Source organism: Myotis daubentonii, chromosome 17 (genome assembly GCF_963259705.1).
Source record: "Myotis daubentonii chromosome 17, mMyoDau2.1, whole genome shotgun sequence".
NCBI classification, from domain to species: Eukaryota; Metazoa; Chordata; class Mammalia; order Chiroptera; family Vespertilionidae; genus Myotis; species Myotis daubentonii.
Window position 1 is genome coordinate 51,164,801 of NC_081856.1, and position 22,291 is coordinate 51,187,091.

A 22,291-nucleotide genomic window follows, 5' to 3' on the forward strand; every position below is an offset into this window, starting at 1 on the left:
CAAGGTCAGGGGCCTTCCTTCCATGACGCCGTCTCATCGCTGTGCTGCCTAATGAGCCCCATGTCCGTGAGGGAGGGTCCCTCGTGTGGGAAGTGAAGGGACTGGAGCGGCTGACTGACTGTCGGCTCTGAAGTGTGGCCGTGGCCCTGGACTTGCTGGACTGCGGCCTGGGCCTCCCCACGAGCCCCCACCAGTGCGATCTAGGGTGGTGGGCTGGCCGAGAGGTGAGGTGGGGGCGTCACGTGAAAAGCCAGCCCCTGTCTCTGCTGGACAGCTCAGCGGCCCTGGGACCGGCCGCGTCGGACCTTCACGCTGCCACCACCCAGGGCCAGTCCTCACGGAAAGGCAGCTTGCAATGGCCGCTTAGAAACGGCCGGCGTCCCCTCCCCTTTAGACGTGGCTCTCGGCGCCTCTGGCCTCGGTTCTCACACCTTCCGCAGAGCCAGGGCCTGACGAACTGCAGGCCCGGAGCCAGCAAGTAGCCCTGTGGTTCTGACGCTTTGGGTTGCCCTGGACCAGGGAAATCCCAGCCTCGCTCAGTAGCGTGAAGCACTTCTCGGTACAATTCACGAGGCCCAGAGGGTCGGGGACGTGGTTCCCCGTCATAGCAGCTGCCACGCCCCCACCCAGCCTCACCCCCGTCCCCTCCTCCACAGAAAGCACACTCCACGCCATCACACGCGCTGAGTCTCGGCCCCAAACACACACCCCACCCCCCCGGGCTCACCCAGTCCTCTCCCAAGGCCCATGTCAGCGTGGTTTCCTCTCTGACGTGGCACAAGCTGCCCTCCATGTCCTTGCCCAGACCAGCGGCATCACTTTCTCCTCCTCCGTCGGCACTTTGTAAACATTTCTATCCTTTGACGTCTGTCTGTCTGTCTATCATTAGTTCAAGCATTTGATTTTTTTGTGTTGACATCTTTGCATTTCCGGTTGGACCACGAGCCCCATGCCAGCATGGCCGACTTCTCCCTCTCTTACCCCAGCACCCATTCGAGGTGCGGCCCAGGAAGTAGTCAGCAAGGGTGGCTGGCAGACCAGCTCGTCCTGACCTCCTGTTTGCCACCATCCTCTGAACTATATTCACATCCAGAAACTGAGCACACAGCGTCCCTCAGGCTGCATGGCTGTCCGTTTCCCACAATCCAGGTGCCAACCCAATGACACGGGTCCTTTAGAGAAGGGGGCGCAGAGGGGAAAGCCAGACAGAGGGGCGTGCGGAGGCCGTGACTCGCTGTTGCTGACTTTGAGGACAGAGGAAGGGGACCGTGGATGGTGGGCGCTGGGCACTAAGCATGGCCTTCGGGTTGCAGCCAACGGCTGTGCCACAGATCTGTCCCGGGGGCCATGGACAGAAGGTCCATCCGCGGTACCAGCACCGCGTAGCAGCCTCAACATAACAAGAGCACCGTCTTCATGGGGGAGGGATTCTGGCTGGGGCTCCGTGGGTTTCTCCAGCTGTGCACTGTTCCTTTAATTCCTGCTTCTCCGCCTCCCGTGCTCCCTCAGCCTGGAACTGCTGACCGACGCCCAGTATGCCTTCGGGCTGCCCTTCCACCCTGCCTACGGGGGGCAGTTCACTCTGGAGGAGAAACGCACGGCGCTGAAAGTCATGCAGTACTTCTCCAACTTCATCCGATCCGGGTGAGTGGGCCGGGGGCCGTCGCTGCGCACCCCGCCCCTCCAAACCCAGGGGCCGCGTGATGGACCTGCAGGTGGCAGACCAGTGTGTTGGCTCTAGGCCCCCTCCCACCAGGCCCTGGGCCCACAAAGGCATCCCAGAGACTAGCGATGGGGTCCCGATTAAAGGACACCAGCACAGAGAGGGGCACGCCGCCTCCTGAGCGTCCAGACCCCCCGAAAGGCCGTGCTGCTGTTGCTGGGTCCTGAGCTCACATCTCCCTCCCCTAGAAACGGCCTGGGTGGAGTTGGGGCCTTCCCACCTGTAAGCATTTGGGGTGCAGCCGTTAAGGCCGCTCGGACGCCTAAGGATGAGTGAGTGGGTGGGTCCTTGGAGACCAGGTGCGAGCAGAAGTGATCCCAAGGGATGAAAGGAAAGACGAGTCTCCCTCATGCGTGTGTCCTGCTTCTCCTTCCCCAGGAATCCCAACTACCCGCATGAGTTCTCACGGAAAGGGCCTGAATTCGCAGCCCCCTGGCCCGACTTCGTCCCTGGCGCCAACGGGGAGAACTACAAGGAGTTCAGCGCCCAGCTCCCCAATCGACGGGGCCTGAAAAAGGCCGACTGCTCCTTCTGGTCCAAGTACATCCGGTCCCTGAAGGCGCCTGCAGGTAGGGAGCCTGGAGCCGGAGGGCCAGGGGGAGGGCGGGCGGGGGTGGATACACAGCACCTACTATGCGCACATTGTGTGTTAGGCCTGTCTGAGCCTCGGGAGCCAATGGGCACTGGGAGGCCATCAGCACCTCTCTCCCCCGTGAGAGCTCACGGCGGGTTGCGGGGGGCGGGGGTTCCTCTCTGCCAAGGGCCTCCTGTTCCGTGGGGGCAGGAGAGGGAAGTGAGAGAGAGAACACTGGGGGGGGGGGGGTCGGGTTGGGAGGGCTGTGGGACAGTTGAACGGGGAGAGGAGGTAGGACCTGGATCCTCAGCCTCGCTGCCCTTGGGAGACTGGTCAAACGTCTTGGAGAGTGAGTTCTGGCCAGGGGAGAGGCGGGCATTCTTCCTCTTTCTGTTGCAATGGACTTCCCGTTGAAGAGCACTTCCTGTTGAAGAGCACTTCCTGTTGAAGAGAACTTCCTGTTGAAGAGCACTTCCTGTAGAAGAGATGTTACGGAGACGATGAAAGGAGCCGTCATAAGGGCGCTAGGAATTTCGAGATAAATGCCATGCCCTAAAAAGCATCTGGGAGTGACGTGACCCGGGGGAAGTCCTTCAGCTTCCTGGTGCATGCTGGGAGCTGCAGGATGCCAGGGGTGGCAGGGCCTCCCAGGGCAGGTGGTGCTGAGCTGAGCTTTGCAGAATGACGGGAGGTCTTCATGGGGAGTCCAATGAGAGTGGAGTGTTCAGCAGGGAAGTGACCTCGTCCGACATGTTCTAGACTCTCAATCCCACTTTTACCTTCTAAGACCCAGAGGCTCTCTGGCGATGACCCCGAGTCCTGTCCTGCCCATCGCATGTCCCTCCTGCCAGGCAATCTGAAAAGGCCCCCTGCAGGGCACTCGTGGGGAAGGAATGCCCCTCAGAGCCCGGGGTCTCTTCCGGTCAAAAAGAGTGAGGGGGGGAGAAGTCGGGTCAGGATCGCACCAGCCTTGCCCTCATGTTTCAGATGAAGCCAAGGATGGGCTGTCAGCAGGGAGTGAAGAGGAGGAGCAGCCGGCTGGCTCTGGCCTGAGAGAAGACCTCCCAGATCCAGGCTCCAAGAGCTACAGCAAGTGACCAATCCCGAGACTTCCACCCACCCTGCCAACCCCCCCCTTCGCCCCACCCCCACCCCCAGGCTGCCACCTGGGCTCCTTGTTCTCTGAAATCACCCCTGGCTTTCAATAAAGTGTCAACGTGCAGTGAAACAGGGTGACTCTAATGTGTTCCCTCCAAACTGCCCTTGGGAGATGCCGAGCTGTGGATTCATCTTCTCATCTTACGCGTCTGACTGAGTTCCAAGTCCCAGGCTGCTGTTTCCTCCCATCAAATGGTTGCGCAGCATCCTCTGTGCGCCAGGCTCTGTGCTGGGGGCTGGGGAGGCGAGAGCCCTGCCCTCTCGCGGGATAGGGGGGCAGGCGAACAGAAGTGACACGGGATCTGGGGACCCGTGGAGGGCAGGCCCCAGAGTCCAACCCACGTGTTAGAAAGGATTCTCTCGTGAAGGTGCTAGGAAGGAGGTAGGAGGCCAGCGAGGCCGGTAGGGGGCTCAGAGCCGGAAGGAACGCCAGCCGGCCAGGTGCAGAGTCCGGGGTCAAAGACAGGTGCGCCCTCCACCGACTCACAGCCAAGCTCCTCCCACCAGGGCCCCTGGGACCGCAGTGCCCGAGAGCCCGGGACCTCCCATGTCCCTACAACACTCGCGCAGTTGGTTTTCTTCCCTGTCCCACAGGTAAACACGCGCGGGGCTTCAGCAAGGCCCGAGGGCGAAGGCCACGGTCAGGAGCACAGGGAGGAACAGCGCCCGAGGCCGCGCTGGCAGGTCTGGGCCGGGTTGTCCTTCTCTGGGCCACGTGGGTGCGGATGCATTGGTGCGGACGCGTGGACTGGTGTCTGCGGTCACACGGATGCCCCCTGGGCTCCTGCTCTTCTGTCTGCTGAGGGCGGGGAGGTGGCTTCTCCTTAGACAGCCTGTTTGCTCCTCTTCCACTCGGAACATTCCTTCCAGCTCTTCCATAGCAGCTCCACCCGCTCAGTCAGACCGACAGGTGGTATCTGCTCATGGGGGGTTGGGGAGCCTACTTTCTCTTCTGGCTCCTGAAAGCTCTGCCACCCGGATGCAGTGGGTGGAGGGGGGGGGGGCGGGGGGGCAGGGGGTTGCTCGGGTCATTCAGTTGGGCAGCTGCTGAGTCAGAACTCCTGCTCCCGTCCCGTCTCACTTGAAAAAGCATATATTTTGCTTCCTTTAAGGTGGTGAGACTCACTAGGGTGAGATAGAAATATATACATTTCTTGAAGATATAAGCACAGAGTCCAAAGGAAAAAGAGGGAGAGGAAAGAGAGAGAAGAAAGGAAGAAGGAAGGAAGGGAGGGAGATAGAGAGGGAGGGAGGGGGAAGAGCTGGAAAGAGGGGGAGAGAGAGAGAGATGAGGAGGAGGAGAAGGCCACTCTAAATGCTAGATGAAGCAGGAAGCCCCACTATAATATTATAATCTGAAATAGATCACGGTTTTAAGCAGCCAATGAGCTGTAATAAGACAGGCTCTGTTTGATCTGAAGCCCGGGGTTGTCTCACGGACCAGGAGCGATCGGGGCGGAATCCCGGCGCCTGCTCGGCCTGGGAGCGACGTGCACAAGGTCCGATGCGGGGAACGAGTTAACTGGTGTGCAGGTGTTGGGGTCACCCCACGGGGCACCCACGGAAGGCGTAGGCGAGGTTGCAGCACCAAGGAGATCTGAGAGCATGGATGTGAAGAAAAGAAGGGAAGAGGGGTGTGAGGGGGTGCACACACACTCGCTGTTTAAGCAGCAAGCTTCAGGGAATGGATGGGATAAGAAAAATACCGTCTTTAGGACGTTGACAGTAACCCACAGAAGAAATAAGAGCGATGCCCTTGCCCAGCCTTGGGGTGTGCGGTGAGGCTGTGGGACCGGGTGAACCGGAAATCAAGGTGTAGAGTTGCTCAGTCACACAGAGGCAAGACTCAGACATGCAAGCAACCGAGGGAAGAAGCAGACGGTTGGAGGAAGTGGCTTCTGCAGAAGGGGGTGATGGCAGGCAGGGGGCCCCGGGGGGCTATTCCTTAAGGTCAGGTCTTGTTCCTTTGAAAATATAGATTTGGGAGCCCTACCTTACACCATTTATTCTCAAAATCTGGGGAACAGAAACCTGTGTTTCCCATAAGCTTCTCCGGTGACTTTCACACAGGCAGACCTGCCTGGGAACCGCTGCCTGATGGTCTGGGGGGGTCGGGAGGCGCTGCCCTCGCCACCCAGGACCAGTGGGGACCGAGGCGCCCCTGAGCCCCGGACACGCTGCTGTGTGTTTGGGGACCTTGCAGCTTGCGTTACTGCCGCCTCCTCCTGCGCCCAGTGGCTTCCAGCTCAGGAGGAAGTGACTCAGACCAGCGGTGGCTCAGCGTGAAGGTCTTCACTCAACGCCTCAGTCTCTGCCCCGCTGATGCCAAGGCCACGATGACCATGTGCTGCCCTTTCACCTCTGACTTTTCGGTGACCCTTGCCCTGCTGCTGGGTGGACGTGGCCTTCCTGCCCGTGGCGGAGGGGGCGGAGGGGAGGAGAAAGTATGAGTCTTCCTGGCTGTCCCCACACACATCGAGTCAGCCCGTCCCATAGGGATAGGCCTTCAGGGCATCTCAGGATGCAGGAGGGACCACCAGCGAGGGGACGTGGCTGGGTTCTGACCGCAGCCCCGTGACCGGGGCTGGCGGGGTCCCCCCCGGTGTGCACTTCTCTGTGTTCTCAGCCTCATCATGGCGATGCGGGCCCAGCGTCCTCCAGCTCAGACGTCCTGGGTGTTGTCTCTGGGGCCATAGTTTCCTGAGAACTGGTCCAGGGCAGAGACCACGGGGCCTGGCCTTCGGATCCCTCCTATTTCCCGTTCCCACCTTCTCACGGACGGGCATGTGCTCCCGACCGTGGCCTTCGCCCTCGGGCCTTGCTGAAGCCCCGCGTGTTTACCTGTGGGACAGGGAAGAAAACCATCTGCACGAGTGTCGTAGGGACATGGGAGGCCCCGGGCTCGCGGGCACTGCGGCTCCGGGGGCCCCGGTGGGAGGAGCTTGGCTGAGAGTCGGTGGAGGGCGCATCTGCCTTTGACCCCGGACGCTGCACCTGGCCGGCTGGCGTTCCTTCCGGCTCTGAGCCCCCTACGCTGCCGAGGGCTGTGAGGAGTAAATAAACGAATATGCTTCCCTCCTCCATGAGAGCATCGGGGACACAGCCCCTGTCCAGAGGCAGGTGTCATCGCTGAGAACGCTACTCGCTCCCTGTAACTGGAGGGACCCTCCCTTAGGACGGGGGCGTTTCTATTCGGATTTGTCTGCGCTTTTGCCACGGCCTGCTCACTTTGCTCAGCAGCCTGTCGGCACCGCCCTTGCTCCCAGTTCTCCGTTAGGCTGTGGTCTGAAGCCCGCAGCTCATCACCCTTTGACGGAAGGTCTATGAGGTCACCGGGTCATCGAAAAGAGGAAGGAGACACCTGGGCAGCCAGTGACATGTAAATTCCCCCGGAGGAGACTCTCGGGGCCGGCCCACTCGTCGCCACGGTCTCCCCCTGGGTTCTGCAGAGAACTCGGGGCAACCAGACCAGGGGCCGCAGGCCACTCAGCTACCCCCTCCAGCTGCCTCAGGAAACCCCAAGTCCCTCCGGAAGGTCACAGACGCAGACAGCCTCCCCTTCTGGGGGAAGAGGGAAGCGACCCCTGAGGGGGAGGGTCCAGGATGTGGTCCCAGAAGGTGTGGTGTCGCCCTCCATGGACTGGGGGTGTCCTGAGTGACCCAGACCAGAGAAGAAAGAAGGGGCAAATCTTGACTGAGGAGTGTAAGTTGGGTGACCTTGGGCATGTTATGCAGCCTCAGTTTGCTCATCTGCACAATGGGATGCCCTTGGACATGAGAGCAAATGCATGAAGTGCCCTGACACATGGTAGGTTCCATAGTCAGTGTCTCCTCCTCCCCTCTTTCCTGACAGTGAGGTCAGCATTTCTAGTTTACACGCCAAGTACTTGGCGAGCCCCCAGCACACGGCGAGTGCTCAGCGAATGCTTTTTGAAAGGAAGGACAGCTCTGTTCTCCCAGTGCAGTCTCCCTGAGCTGGAGTTCCCCCAGTGGGACAGAACTCACTGCAGAGAGTGCGGAACTGAACAGTGACCCTGCAAAGGTGTCCCGACCCTGATACCCGGACCCTAGGAAGATGATGTCACCCGGCAAGGTGGACTTTGCAGGTGCGATTAAGGCCAGAGAGCTTGATCCAGGAAGGCTTCTGGATCCTCAAGTTGGAGCCCACGGTGGTCACATGGTCCCTGAAAGCAGGGCACTTCCTCTGGCTGGAGGCAGAAAGAGATGTGGCAGGAGGGGAGGGCGTGGAGATTCACGGGTGAGAAGACTCCGTGTGCTATTGCTGCCTCCCTCCGAGATGTGAGGACAAGCACAGAGGCCGCTAGGACCTGTGGTTGGCCCCCCACCAGCAACCAGCCAGGAAATGGGCACCTCAGTCCTACAACCACAAGGAACTAGGTTCTGCCTACAGCCTGGAGGAGCTTGGAAGTGAATTCTCTCTTAGAGCCCCAGTAAGAAAGGCAGCCGTGATGGCACCTTGATTTTAGCCTGATGTGACGACCCGTGTCAGACTTCTGATGTACAGGAACTCTGAGAGAATACATTGATGTTATTATAAGCCCATTTGTTTTGCCAGCACTAGAAAGCCAATTCACAGAGCCTCCGGGTTGTGGAGACGTCAGAACCACCCAGCTCTTGGCTAATATACGCATTCACCAAGTGCATCGGAAGTGCAACCCTCACCACCATTTTGGGGTGTCCGCTGAGAGCCAGGCACCCTGCCAGTGGCTCCCCCCTACCTCGCCTCCTTAAATGTCACACCGCCCTTTAAGATCTCCTACTGTGCGGCTATCAAGGCCCCAGGTGCCAGGCAGGGTAAATGAAGACCAAGACCTTTTAACTGTGAGACGCCTGGGGGAATTTTATTGGGAATCTCATGCAGTAAGAATTCTGCAATGTTCCCAACAAAAGTCAGGGTTGCCACCCCCACCCCCAATTCCAGGAGCCCCATGTTGCACTGATGTTCTAAGATCCTTCCCACCGATGCCATCCCCTCACCCCTGGGTGATGCCTCATATCCACAGATGGGGTGCAGGGGTGGGCAGGGGGGGACAGGGAGCAGGTGGAGGAAAGTTTACTGGGGAGAGAGCTCGCTGCTCCTTCCACCTTGAACTTAGACATGCCCCGACCTCAGGTGCAAATCTTTAGTTGTGGTTTCCCATGCCACGAAGGTCACAGCCCCCGTCCTCCTTTCTCACCCCACTTCCTGCTCACGGGGCTGAATCTGGGTCAACGGTGTGGGCTCCTGGTGGTTTAGACTGAGACCTGCCAGGCTCCATCAGTCAGCCAGGCCGGGAGGAACGGAGAGCTGCCCGCGTTCAGGGGTCTCTTCCGTAAGGGTCCCCGGGTGTGTGCGGAGGAGGGGGGCCGGCCGGCCGTGCCGCTAAGAGCTCGTTCCCAGTGTTAACATGAGGTCTCTGCCCCGATTTAAGAATTACTCGGACCCGCCTGTTCCTGCAGAGGAAGTGAAGTCGGGGGCTCTGTGCGTTGCTAGTGTGGTCGGCAGTGTCCAGAGGAGATGCAACAGTGAGACACAAAGGGGAGGACTGTGTTGCGCAGTAAATGACACCCCGACAGCGGCCGAGCCAGACCGTCCTCATGTCACTTCAGGGGTGAAAATCCTTCGTTGTGGTCCCCATGCCACAAAAGTAGCAGGTTTGCAGCCCCGGAATGCAGAGGAGGGAGGAATCCCGCCGAGGCCACGGCCTGGAAGGGGACCGGGAGGGACCTAGAGCTCTGACACGAGGGCTGGAGCCCCGAGCGTCCCTGCGAGGCAGCCCCTGTGTAACCCGAGGACCAGGGGACTGTCAAGCAGCTCCTTGAAGGACGGGCTGATGACGTTCATCATGCAGGGGTCACGGGCTGCTGCTGGCCCAGGGCCCATCGTGGGGCAATGTGAGGGTCCGCCTGCAGGGGGCGCTGGAGAACGGTCAGAGCTGACCTTGACCATCTCCAGCCGAGTCCAGTCAACACAGTTCTGCTATGGGCCCCTCTGTGGTCCAGGGGCAGGAGGTCAGCGAGCTGGGCATGAATGGAGGGCCTGGCTTCTCAGCTCCCCTGGGACATCACTGGGGACCCGGTCCAGGCGGGACAGCTCCATGCAGGGGACAAGGGAGTCTCCAAGGACGCCTCCTCCCCGTGACTTGCCTGGCCACAGAGCCGCCAGCCAGACAGCAGATGACATCATACCCACAGCCGCAGCTGGCTCGCCGGTGACGCCACAGGCCCCAAATAGCTCTAACATTTGTTAGCAGTTAGCGAGTGAGCCACCGGGCCACCGTGGGCTGCAGTCTCGCTCACTGTGCTTCTGGAACCGCCCACGGGAGCTCTTCCCGGCTGCGCCTGAGATTGCAGAGGCGTGGCCTCCGTGACTGAGAGCAGACCAGCAAAGAGCAGAGGCAGGAAGTACCCCAAACCCTATACCCACAGGCCCGGCAGCACTCGGAGTCTGCCCTTTCCTACGGGTTCAGAAACACGTTCCCAAGCACAGAGTTACATCGGCATTTAAACAGAAGGGCCCACAGGCTACTTCTGTGTGTAGCTTACCTTTTGAAAAACCTCTCAATCCAACGTGTCCACTGACTGTGTCATGAATTACTCTTCTGAGTCATTTTTAGCGACACTGTATTACACTAGTACAGAAGCTAGTACCAGTACTGCTCTAGCACTATTGCTCTAGTGCTGAATCTGCTACTAGTACTAACACGCGTATTACTCATGACCCTAGTACCGGCACTAGCATTATCATGCTAACACTGAGTCTAGTACTAGCACTAGCATTATTGCTCTAGTACCGACCCCAGTACCAGCACTAGCATTGCTCTTGTATTACTGTAGCCCTGAATCTTGCGTCGTTGGAGGGAGGTTACTCTGATAACCTGAGTAAAGGTCACACACAGTCCAGTTCAGCTTTGGGATCCCCAATAGCATCCCACAGCCGTGCAGTGCGCCCCTGTGAAGTCTAGCGGTCAGTTTTCCTCTGATGTCAGAGCACATCTCTGTTACTTTGCTTGGTCACACAAGAGAAGTAGATGGCATGCATTTATAGGCATATGATTTTGAAAGTGTCTGTATTTTCACCCTGCCGTATTCTTACCACTTGCCTCGTGCACAGAGTTAGATAGTCACAAGTTCATTGCGAACGGGGTGCAACTTTAGTTTCCTCTTTGCCGGACACTCCCCTGGGGAGCACGGACAGCCCCCCCAGACCTGGGATTATGCAGAACCGTCGTCCTGTGGAATGTCAGAGAGTGAAGGGACATCTGGGATCAGCCTGTCCCCTCTGCCATTTTCTAGATGGAAACTGAGGCTCGGAGAGAGGAAGGGACCCCAGCAGTGGCTGGGCCGCCTGCTATCAGGGCCTCCTGCAGGGCTGGCGGGGACCCTGGGATGATGTAACGCGGCCCCAGCAAGCGGCTTGACACAGGGTCTGTCGGTGGCCCGTGGAGCCACCAGGTCTCCACCTCTGGCCTCCTTGGAACACATGCTGCCTTGTCATGAGTGTTCACAGGGCGTGGATGTGTCTAACCCAGCTACGGAGGCCGGAGCACAGGTTACTACCCATTTTACAGATGGGAAGACTCGGGCTCAGAGAGGGCGAGTGACTTGTCCAACATCACACAGCGGATCCCCCGCGTCCCCTGGGAGTCGTCATCCGACACCCGCTTTCTGATCCCATGGCGCCCTCTGACCCACCGTCACTCCGTGTTTCATAAGAAGGTGCGGAAATGGAGCCGCTTCCCCGCAAGTGGAGTTGCAGGACCTCTGAGCGGCCGCCGTGGCGCCAGGACACACTCTGCTCCAGGCAGTGACCTCAGGGCCTTCGCTTGTCCGCATGGGGCACTGACGTTACTCAGGAAAAGGGGCCCCTCTGGCAGGCCCCGTAGGCTCATGCTCGGGACAAGAGGTGGATGCTGAGCCCAACGGGAACTGGGCCGGGGCTGCCCTGTGGGACGACTTCCCGGGCCTGACTCACTCATTGGGGTTCTCTTCCCACGACCGCAGGGCCTGCCGCTCTGACTGGCCGTGTTTGTGGGAGTCATGCTGTTCCTCTTTAACCCGTGTCCAGCTTCCCAGATGCAGAATTCCTCCAGCCGGTCCCCCTCCTCAACCCGCACTCGCTGGCGGGGACCTTCGTCTCCTCGTGCAGACAATGAGCTTGGGGAGGTCAGCGGGGGGTGCCCCTCTACTGACCACGCAAGTGCCAGGTCCGGGGGCCCCCTGGTCATGGGTTGTGTGACTTCTTCCTTTTACACAAGCACAGTGTGAGTGAGCGAGTGACCCTAGCTCTTCATGTGTGTGGGGTGGGGAGTGTATTCTTACATTGGGGTTGGAGGTGTGTGTCTGTGTATGTGTGTATATCTATGTGTGTGTGCATGCACACATGTGTAGATACAACGTGCTGTGGTTGAAGGATGTGTGTGTGTGTGCACGTGTGGGCACATGTGCTGGCTGGAGGCAGTGTGCAGTGCTGATGATGCTAGGGCTGGAGTCCAGGTGGGTTGGGACGGGGAGAAATTTGTATATGATCTGAGATTTCTCAGGCTGCCTGGGGCCAAGTGGTTTCCTCTGCAGCTCAGAACCAGCCCACATGGCCGGGGTGGAAAACACCACTGTGGGCCGCCAGCCCCTGACTCATTCCAAAAGCCCGCAGGCTGCCAGGGGCGACCGAGTCTTACGCCCGGTCAGCTCTGCCCCACCAGCAGGCTGTGCCTCCTCGGACCCATGTTCCGTCCCCACAGCTCAGAGGGGCCACGGAAACCTTGATCACACCCATCGCCCTGGCCCCTTCTCCTGCCGGTCCTCAGCCCAGAGCACAGCTCGCTCTGCCTTGTGTCCTGTGTTCAAAGATCTCCCCTCTTCACCCTGGGGTCCTGGAGTGTCCTCCACGCCCGCAGGTCCTGGTGGCCAGACTGCCCTGCCACCTGCTGTCCCTGCTGTCCCACCAGCCAGCACTGCCTGCGGGACCTGCCCCAGAGCCACGGCATTGATGGGCATGGGATGGGCATGTCCCCTGGTGTCCCCAGTGATGCCCATCGAATGTACATGCTGGCTCCAGGCTGTGGTCTGTGCACATGGGGATCTCAGAGCCCAGGGCCCCGTAGGCCTGGCCCGCCCGGCTCCCTGGCCGCAGCCCCGTTCTTCCTGCTGAAAGCCGACAAGCAGCGAGTGATGGCGCATCTGGTTTGGAGTACATGCTCGTGTCCTTGCTGGCTGCCCTGCTCTGTGACCATGGAAGTTTCTGGAGAAGAAGCAGCTGTTCCATGGTGCGTGGTGGGAAGGTGAGCTTCGGAGAAGACGGGTGTGGGTTTGTAAATACGAGTGTGAGCTCCTGACACACAAGAACTCGATTGTGATGCAGAGACGCCCTCGACGGGGCCGAGGGCCCGGGGTTGCGAGGCCCCTCTTCTCTCTGGTGAAGCGTTCGCTGCCTTTCAGTTGTAAACGCCGTGCGGAAACGTCCATGTTTGTTACGGACGCTTTCGAAATGTGAAAATTATATAAATGAAAAGCGAGCAGTTACTCCGTTATCCTGCCGCACGTTCCAGAAATCGCCATCGCATTTCCTTTGCCGTGTCCCCTCCTGGCCTTTGCGTCTGCGTGTGGGGATGTTGGATGTACAGAATCTGCTAATTCCTTGCATAGATCAGTGATGGCGAACCTTTTGAGCTCGGCGTGTCAGCATTTTGAAAAACCCTAACTTAACTCTGGTGCCGTGTCACAATACAGAAATTTTTTGATATTTGCAACCACAGTAAAACAAAGACTTATATTTTTGATATTTATTTTATATATTTAAATGCCATTTAACAAAGAAAAATCGACCAAAAACATGAGTTCGCGTGTCACCTCTGACACGCGTGTCATAGGTTCGCCATCACTGGCATAGACGGTGCCTCCTGTCTTACTGTCTTCTTACACATACTCCTGTGTCACGAGCCCTTTGACTGTTCTGCTGAAATATGTGTGAAGCCACAAAGAACAAGATGAAGGAGGAACCTTTTAAGCATCTCCTTTTCCTTGAGGGCAGGTTACCCGCCGGGCGGGCGCTGTCCGCGTGGCTACTAGACCTGATGTCACCGCCCTCACAAGAGCGCGGGAGGGAGATGCTACCCGGTCTCCGTTTTACCGCTCAGGACAGCGAGCTTGAGACGGGTCACGTAATGCGTATGAGGTAGCAGGTAACACGTTGGGGAAACAGGACGGAACCGATGCATCTGACTCCTAAAGTCAGAATCTGAATCACACCACCCCATTCACTCATTCACTCATTCACTCATTCACCCATCTGTTCTACAAATGGTGCAGCGCTGGCTCTTGCCCAGCTCTTGAACTCGTCAATGACTAGAACAGGCAAAAAGAAATGACCTCCTGGGGTTGAAAAGAGTCGCGAATAAAATGAACACAAGCGTTTGCAGCACAGGAGATGGTTGTACGCGCTACGAAGAATAGCAAGATGGGGAAGGGAGAGGAGGTGAGAGGGGAGAGCATTGCAGCTGGAAATGGGCTGTGTCAGGGAGACCTCGCTGCGTGGTGATATCTGAGCAAAGTCTTGGCGGTGGTGAGGAGCGAGCGAGTGGGTCTCTGGGAGGGGCATCCAGGCAGAGGGAACAGCACGTGCGAAGTCCCTGAGGTCGGAGGATGCTTGGACAGCTGGAGGAATAGGAGGGATCGGAGCCGCTGTGGAGGAGTAAACAGGAGAGGGAGAGGGAGGAGGTGAGACTTGAGATTTGGGTCCAGGGGCCCAGTCACTCACGTGAGCCAATGGACACTGCGGCTTCCCCTTTAGATGAGAGGGCGGCGTGGAGGTGATCTGACCAACCTCAGGAGAGGACCCCTCTGGCTTCGGGGGGAAGAGAAGACTGAAGGGAACAGGACCACAGGGGAGAAGAGCTGGGAAGCGATTGCCAGGATCCCAGCCCGAGGTAAGGGGGCGGGGCCAGCGGACGGCAGGCAGGTGAGGAGGGGCAGGTCCCAGGTCTGTTTTGAAGGAGGCAGAGCGGACACAAGGGTGTGGAAGGCCCGCTGTTGCTTCAGATGATACGCAGAGCCTTCTGGCGCCATGCGATCACCGGGGGTGGGGGGGTGGGGTGGGGGTGTCCCGGACTGCGAATGGGCCCTGGGCCTCCAAGCAGAGGAGGAAAGGGAAGAAGAAAGTTGAAGTGGCAAGACAGAAAAGGAATCTCTTTCGAGAGTCAACTTAGCAAGAGTTGGCGCTGACAGTCCTGAGTTTGTCCGTAGTTCATCTCCACTCCAGTCTTGTGGGACAGAGTATGCTCCCATTTCACAGGTGAGGGAAACCGAGGCTCAGGGGGAGGAAGGAATTATCTGCGGCATCAGCTAAGGAAGGAGCAGAGCTGGGAGGGAGCCCTTTGTGGTGCCATCACGGCAAGTCCCTCGGCCTGACTGTGTCCTCCACCTCCCGGCAGACAAGCTCATGAGAAAGTCTGAGTTCCTCTTCCTACACTGGCCCTCAGCCCCGACGGAAAGGGAGCCGAGCATCACGTACCCCCCTCAGGGGGGTCGTGTCCTGCCCATTCGCCCTCAGCTTCCAGCGGAATGGGGTCCCGTCGCCCAAGGTCACCGCTGTGGGTCGATAATGTCCCTGCCTCCCGTGTCCATCTCTTAGTGGCATTTCACAAGCCACCCCCCAAATAGATCCCCGCCCTGGAATTCTCCACTCGGGGCTGCCTCTGGGGGACCCCCGGCTGCAGCAGGTCCCTTGTCGGAAGGACAAAGGCATGGGTCTGGGAGAAGATCAGGCCCGTTCCCAGGGCACCGCTGCCTCCGTGGTCTGTGGTGTGTGGGATGGCTTCCCACACACACGGAGCCGCATGTGGGAGACACGTGTATCTGGGCACACATCCTTGTGCGCACGTGGGTGGCTGTCCACGCCGGGGGGTGGGGGTGGGGCCAGCTCGTGCGCCGAGAACAGGAAAGGAAAACATGAGAACATTCTCATGTAAATATCGGCAACCAGCGTCCTTGGCTTTTGCCTCTAGTCACTCAGCCTGTCTGAGACCTGGCCGCCCCTCTCCTTGGACGGGGGTGGGAGTGGAGGCGGGGAAAAGGAGGCTATTTTCGTCCTGGGGATTTCAAAGTCTCTCCCTGTACACACGTCTCCCCTCCCGCTCCCACCCACCTGAGCCCCCGGGGGTCAGATAGGCGGCAGGAAGGAGGCTCACCTACTAACACCCCGGCCACCCAGCCCCAGGGCTCCCAACTCCAGAGAAAGGGGTGGGTGGACACTGGAGTCGAATCAGCTCTAGATTTGGTGACGGAAACCATCGGTTTTCATTCTACCTCGTATGTGACAAAGTCAAGTCATTCAACCCCTCTGCGTCCAGGACGGGGAAGGGGGAGCCTGCCTCCATCCCACGGGGTGGTTGGGGGCTCAGGAGCCCCTGGGGAGCCTTTGAAAGATGGGGTGCTCATTCCTTCCCTTGTCAGACCTCCTTACGCGTCCTCTGCACTTATCTCTACATGGATTTGAATCTGGTGAGCCCTGCCCTTCCCACGCTGCCACTCCCGATGGCAGAGCAGCCTTCTCCCTGGTCTGTGCAGAGGGGTGAGGAGAAGCAGCGCTGGGGGCGTGGCTAGGACCCGGGTGAAGGATGGCGACCTCTTTGGAAGTTTATTTGGACCCAGGGTACACTTGCAGGCATGGGATTTATATGCCTGTTAGTCCTATATTTTTAAAAAGATAAATAAAATAGCATTGGAGTGTGCAAGCTCACAGTGAAGCAAAGAAGAGACCCTTAAAAAGTTCAAAAGCCAACTCCGTTATTTCCAAACAAAATGCCCAGATACTTGGGGATTTTGTAAATAAAGGTTTTAAAGGATTTCCTCCACGGTTCTTGGTGCCACAGGCATCTGTGGCCACAGGGGATGTTGCTGGCCCCAGTCCTTGGCTGGCCCACAGGGTGCAAAGCCAACTTGGACACGTGTCCTCTCCAAGGTCCCCGTGCCAGGCCCCGAGAACCACTTCCTCCTCTCCCTTCTCCCTCCACCCGCCCCCAGACAAAGGGACTTTGGTCTTAAAGTTCTGGGAGGGTTCTAAGGATTTTACAACCACATTTTTTTATTAAGGTTTTTTTTTTAAAAAAAACATGTTTTTATTGATTTCAGAGATGGGGGGGGGGAGAGAGAGAGAGAGAGAGAGAGAGAGAGAGAGAGAGAGAGAGAGAAAGAGAAACATCAATGATGAGAGATAATCGTTGATCAGCTGCCTCCTGCATGTTCCACACTGGGGATTGAGCCCACAACCCAGGCATGTGCCCTGACCAGGAATTGAACTGTGACCTCCTGGTTCATAGGTTGATGCTCAACCGCTGAGCCACACCAGCCGGACACATTTTGCCTTCTTTTCCATACGCTACAGCTTCAGTTAGTGGCGGCCACAGATATGTAGGATGGAAATAAGCAGGCCGAGCCTGCGGGACTTTATTTGGGGAGGCCTCAGGACCGGATGAAGGGGTGCCGGAGGAGGACCCGTGAGGTAGGTGTAGAAACGGGGGCAGCTCTGATGTCAGGGCAGGTGGGGGTCCTGCCAGGGAGGAAGGTGGCGTGAGCTTCTTTCTTGGGCAGAGCGGCTGCAGAAAACCACGCCCCGTCTGCTCGCCTCACATTTAAGTTTGTCTCCGGACAGACACCTCCCCCGGCATCGCCAAGGCCCACTCCATATGTCCACTCAGGCCGTCTCATGGGCTTCTCACCTATTGCATCCCAAATAAGCTCTCAAGGCTTTTTTGCCTCCAAGGCTGACCCTCATCCAGTCTTGCTCAGCTCTGTTAATGACATCATCATTCATGAAACTGCGGGAACCAGAAGGAAAGATGAATCATCCATGGGCTTTCAGCTCCGTGCAGTGGCCTAAGGTCATGGTCTCTCTTCAAGATGCAAAAGCCAGGAGACCGTGAGCTCTGACACATTATCAGCCACCTCGGGCCTGGCCCTGGATAGGCCCCGAAAGAGGAAGGCGGCGGGAGGCGGGGGAAGGTAACCTCGCCATCAATCTCGCCATCGTGGAGCTGGGCAGTGGTGGGAAAGGGGTTGGCGGGAGGGTCCTGCTGGAGTTCTTATCCTGGCCTGATCGTGTCCATTCTGATTGATCTTTCAGACCCGGCCTGCGGACATCCAAGTTCTAGCAACAGTTAGACCCCGGATCATTCATTATGTAGCAGAGTAAGTTTTTGTAAGGTTCTCATATTTGGCGCCATCGTCGCTTCAATGCGTGTATGAATTCATATGTGCAAAAAATATCCATTGAGCCCCTGCGATGTGGCTACACTCTTTGGTCTTTGTGGATTTAATAGTAAACATTACAGAGTCCCTGGACTTCTCAAGTGTAGTCTGATGGGGAGAAAGACAATAAACATGGGCACTGTGTGTAGTATTAGGTGGGTTACAAAAGGCAGGTAAAGGGGCCGAGAGGAGGGGTGGGCCATGTTCGATCTGATGGTCGGAGAAGGGTCTCCGGGAAGGTGACCGCCCACCACACATGTGTGTTTAGGAAGTGACTCTGGCCAGCAGCTTGAGTTGATATTGGAACCTTGAGGGCATACATGAATAAGAGACAAGGGCTCGAGAAGTGTTGGGAACAAAGATGAATTTAGAATCGAGGGGAGGGGGGAAGAGAGAGGCCAAGCCACATGGCAGAGAGGCTGGCGACCGGGTGAGAGGAGAGAGGAGTAGAACTCCATTGCATTTTAAGTTGTTTGTATCACTGTGAGTGAACTTCCTGCCAAACCCTTCAAGCCGATGGTAAGTTTTACCAACACAGAGGTTGTGTGTGTGCGTGCGTGTGTGTGTGTGTGTGTGTGTGTGTGTGTGTGTGAAGGAAAGAACTGAGTCCCAAGTGGAAGTCCATCCCAGGACAAGTTGCAGAATAGGGAACAAAAACCCAAAGGTGGCAGGGGGTGACTATTTGTGGGAACAGAAATCCGAGACTTGGAAAACCCAAGAAGCTTCCTGGAGGAGGCATTTCAGCTGTCTCTTGTATAACAACCCACCCCAAATTCAGTGTCTTGGAACAACCATTTTCATTTTCTCAAAATGCCATGGCTCAGGAACCCAGGAAGGGCTCAGCAGAGCGGTTCATCTCCGATCCACACGGCACCAGGTGGAGCAGCTGGGGCTGGAGCACCCGCTTCCAGGATGGCTGCTTCAAGATGGCACCTCGGCCGGACGGCTGGAGGCTGGGCTTGGGCGGCACCTCTGCCTCTCCACCTGGTCTCCGCGCCTTCCCAGTCGTCTGCAGGAGGAGACTTCCCATCCTTGTAACGGTAAGACCCCAAACAGTGATGCCTTCTGCACTCTTTTGGTCAAAATAGAGACAGGCCAGTCCAGATTCCAGGGGCAGCGAAATAGACTCTACCTTCTACTAGAAGATTATCAGAGAATCTCCAACCATTCATGACCTCCCAACGGAGGTGATGCCCGAGTCCGGAAATATGCTCACGCTCATTGAACGCTTGCCAGGTGCCCAGGCACTGTTCTGAGCAACTCACAGGTAAAAGCTCCCTTAACCTTCATGGCAACCCCCTGAGGTAGATGTAATGATTGGCCCCATTTTAATTTATGAAAAGTGAGGCTCAGAGAGGCTGAGTCACTGGCCACATACCACACAGATAAACAGTGGCCAAACCAGGATTGGAACCAGACCAACTGACCCACCGCCCACCCCGATTAGTATTTGGGGGGCAGCCAGGTGAAGGGGCTCATGAAAAAAGATAAGATCAAGGATGTATCTTCTGGGTCAAGAGGACAGGATGAGCCAGGTCTGGAGGGAAAGACGGACAGGAGAGATGGGAGGGAGGGCTCCAGAAGTTAGGGGGTCCCGGGGTTAGGAGACAAGGCATTCAGAATAGGCCCAACGCTTCAGGAATTCGGTCAGACTTTGAGGACAAAAAGAAAACCGTGTGGACCCTAAGAAAGGGCGGTTTCTGTGTGAGGCCCATCACTCTGGCAGCTGGGAGGGGGCCCTGGAGGAGGCAGCTCCTGGGGAGGTTGGATGCTTTGACCTCCACCAGCACCTGGACTGGGGAAAGTCCTTTCAGGACAGGCTCTGCAGGGCAGGGAGGGGCTCCGTCCAGCACACATCCTGCCTGGACCTTGAGCCCTTCCCGGCCCCTCGCGGCGTTTTCTGAGATGCTGAGTAAATGGGTTCGGAAACAGGACACTGGGCTTCTCCTACTCAGGCAAACAAAAACAGAGAAACTTCTGAACCCGGGCTTTGAAGCTCTGGGCCAAACCCTGAAAGACCAAAAAAAAAAAAAAAAAAAAATCTCAGCAAATAGCATTCTTTTTACCCATGTTTACTTGGCACCTTCCCTCGCCCCCCTTGTCCCTAACTCCCCCCTCCTCCCCCCCCATCCGGGCAGGGCAGGCGCGTAGGGGAGGAGTGGGCATGTGTGGCTCCCCAGTGGGTGCAGGCAGGCGGCCCCTGGAGGGAGATGGAGGCGGATCCCCAGTCCACGGGTGGCAGAGGTGATGGACAGCTGTTGAAGCCTGGGCCCATAGGAGGGCATCACAGGTAATGCAGTTTTCCTGGGTTCAGTCCTGAGCCTGCACTTCTAGAGTGGGGAGACCTCAAACAAGCACAGTGCCCAAGGATGGGGGGGTGCTCTCATGAGCCTCACGGGGTCCCCACCAGGGGCAGCAGGCAGCCATTTCCAACCAGGCCCTCCCAGAACGCTGCAGGCACAAAACTGTGTCATCTAAAACGTCAACAGCACATGCGTAAAGCAGCATGACCTCGGCTTCTAAATATGCACGTAACACAGTGTCTAAAAAGTGCCTAAAGTCACTCAAAACGGTGACAGTGCTTATCTCTGCGAGCACATCTTTCTACAGCTTTTGAATTCCCTCTTCACAAAGTTTCTTTGCTAAGCAAATATTATTTTTAAAGAAAGACAAATTACGTACTTACATACATATATATACACTCCCATGCACACACACACACATAAATTGGTATTAAAATCGCCAGCATTGCCCGGCCGGCGTGGCTCGGTGGTTGAGTGTCGACCTATGACCCAGGAGGTCACGGTTGGATTCCTGGTCAGGGCACAGGCCCGGGTTGCGGGCTCCATCCCCGGTGTGGGGCGGGCAGGAGGCAGCCGATCAGTGATTCCCTCTCATCGTTGATGTTTCTCTCTCTCCCTCTCCCTTCCTCGCTGACGTATGCATATTTAATAGCCAGCATGGCTCCATGCGCCTGACAGTCGTCCAGATCTTTCTAAATGTTCTCTTCTAACCCTCACAGGAGCCCTTCCCGCGCTGTTCTTAGTCGTTGCCGTTGACAGAGGGAGAACTGGAAGGACGAGGGGCCTGTGTGGAGCACCAGCGAGCGTCCGTAGTCTCACAGGGACATCCCCCCTCCCTCCCCCCCAGCCCCGCTCGCCCCGCGCTGAGCATCTGCCCCGCATGTGGGCCCAGGTGAGCTGTGCTGGAAACCAGCCTGGCTGTGTGTCTGGGGGAACATCACATTTGTGCTCAATTTGTTGAAAGTGACCAGGTCCCCCTGACCTGGCAGCTTTCTCTGGAGCGGGATTGGCTGAAACTCCTAGAGAATACGGGGAAAGGGAACAGCAGACGGTATATCTAACCCAGATCTGCAGAGAAGACAGGGCGCATTGTGCCTGAGGGAGGCGCCCAGGCCGGGACAGCGGGACCAGGCCCCCGCCCTGGCCAGGCCGCCCACGCAGAGCCCAGCCTGCCCCGGGGCCTTCAAGGCAAATGGACTCGGTGCCATCCCGCCAGGGGCTGAGGGCCAGCGGGCCCGCGGGCAAGGGGGCTGTCCCCCCTCCCTCGTCCCGAGGAAGGAGCTGAGGTGGTACGGTAAGTCGGGGGCAGACGTTTCCAACCCCTCCTTTTATTTATTTATGTTTTAAAATATATTTTTATTGATTTCAGAGAGGAAGGGAGAGGGAGAGAGAGATAGAAACTTCAATGATGAGAGAGAATCATTGATCGCTGCCTCCTGCACACCCCCTACTGGGTGGGGATGGAGCCCGAAACCCGGGCATGTGCCCTGACCAGGAATCAAACCTGGGACCCTGTGGTCCGCAGCCTGATGCTCTATCTGCTGAGCCAAACTGGCTAGGGCCCAACCCCTCATTGTACATGACAGGAAACAGAGGCCCAGAGAGGGGCCTCACCTGAGGCAGTGCCGGGCGTGCTGCAGAAATGACCGCCCGTGGCCTGGGCCCTAAGGGAGGCACCCGATCTCGGCGCCAGGCCCAGGCTGCATGGGCAAGACCACAAGCTTGTGGCCGCATGGACGCCACCGCCCGCCGGAGGAGCTCCGTGTCCCCATGTCACAGAAAGGAATACGGCGCCCTGAGCGGTGAAGACTCGCTCCAAGACCCCATAAGCGGGGGTATTTGAGCTCTTCCGTGTGGTTTGTACACAGGCAGATGCACAAGTAGAAATAGCCCTCAAGCCCGGCCGCCGTGGCTCAGTGGTTCCACGTTGACAGTTCAATTCCCGGTCAGGGCACAGGCCTGGGTTGTGGGCTCCATCCCCAGTAGGGGTCATGCAGGAGGCAGCTGATCCATGAGTCTCTCTCATCATTGATGTTTCTCTCTCTCTCTCTTCCTTCCTCTCTGAAATCAATAAAAATACATTCTTAAAAAATAGCCCTCAAATCAGAACAGGAGTCGGGTCTTCAGGCCCCGTTAGTTCCTCCCACACCAGCCGGGGGCCCTGTCCTCCCCAGGACCGTAGCCTGGGCCAGTTTCTACGCTGCCCTTTTGATTGCCGAGTATTGTCCCCGGCAACTGTCAGGTTGAACCGGGAAAGGGCGCTGGGCTGCTCCCCGCGTGGGCTCTTCT

The 22,291-nt window shown here is 57.6% G+C and overlaps 1 protein-coding gene across 1 annotated transcript in view; it reads left to right on the top strand.

The window, feature by feature from the left end:
* TG (thyroglobulin) overlaps positions 1–3,508 on the top strand; it is a 153,734-nt gene extending 150,226 nt beyond the window's left edge. The window contains exons 46-48 of the mRNA XM_059672358.1: positions 1,510–1,644; positions 2,102–2,292; positions 3,285–3,508. Of these exons, the coding sequence (XP_059528341.1) occupies positions 1,510–1,644; positions 2,102–2,292; positions 3,285–3,394 (436 nt within the window). The 3' untranslated portion in view covers positions 3,395–3,508. The remainder of the gene's footprint in view (positions 1–1,509; positions 1,645–2,101; positions 2,293–3,284) is intronic.
* The last annotated feature ends 18,783 nt before the right edge of the window (positions 3,509–22,291 follow it).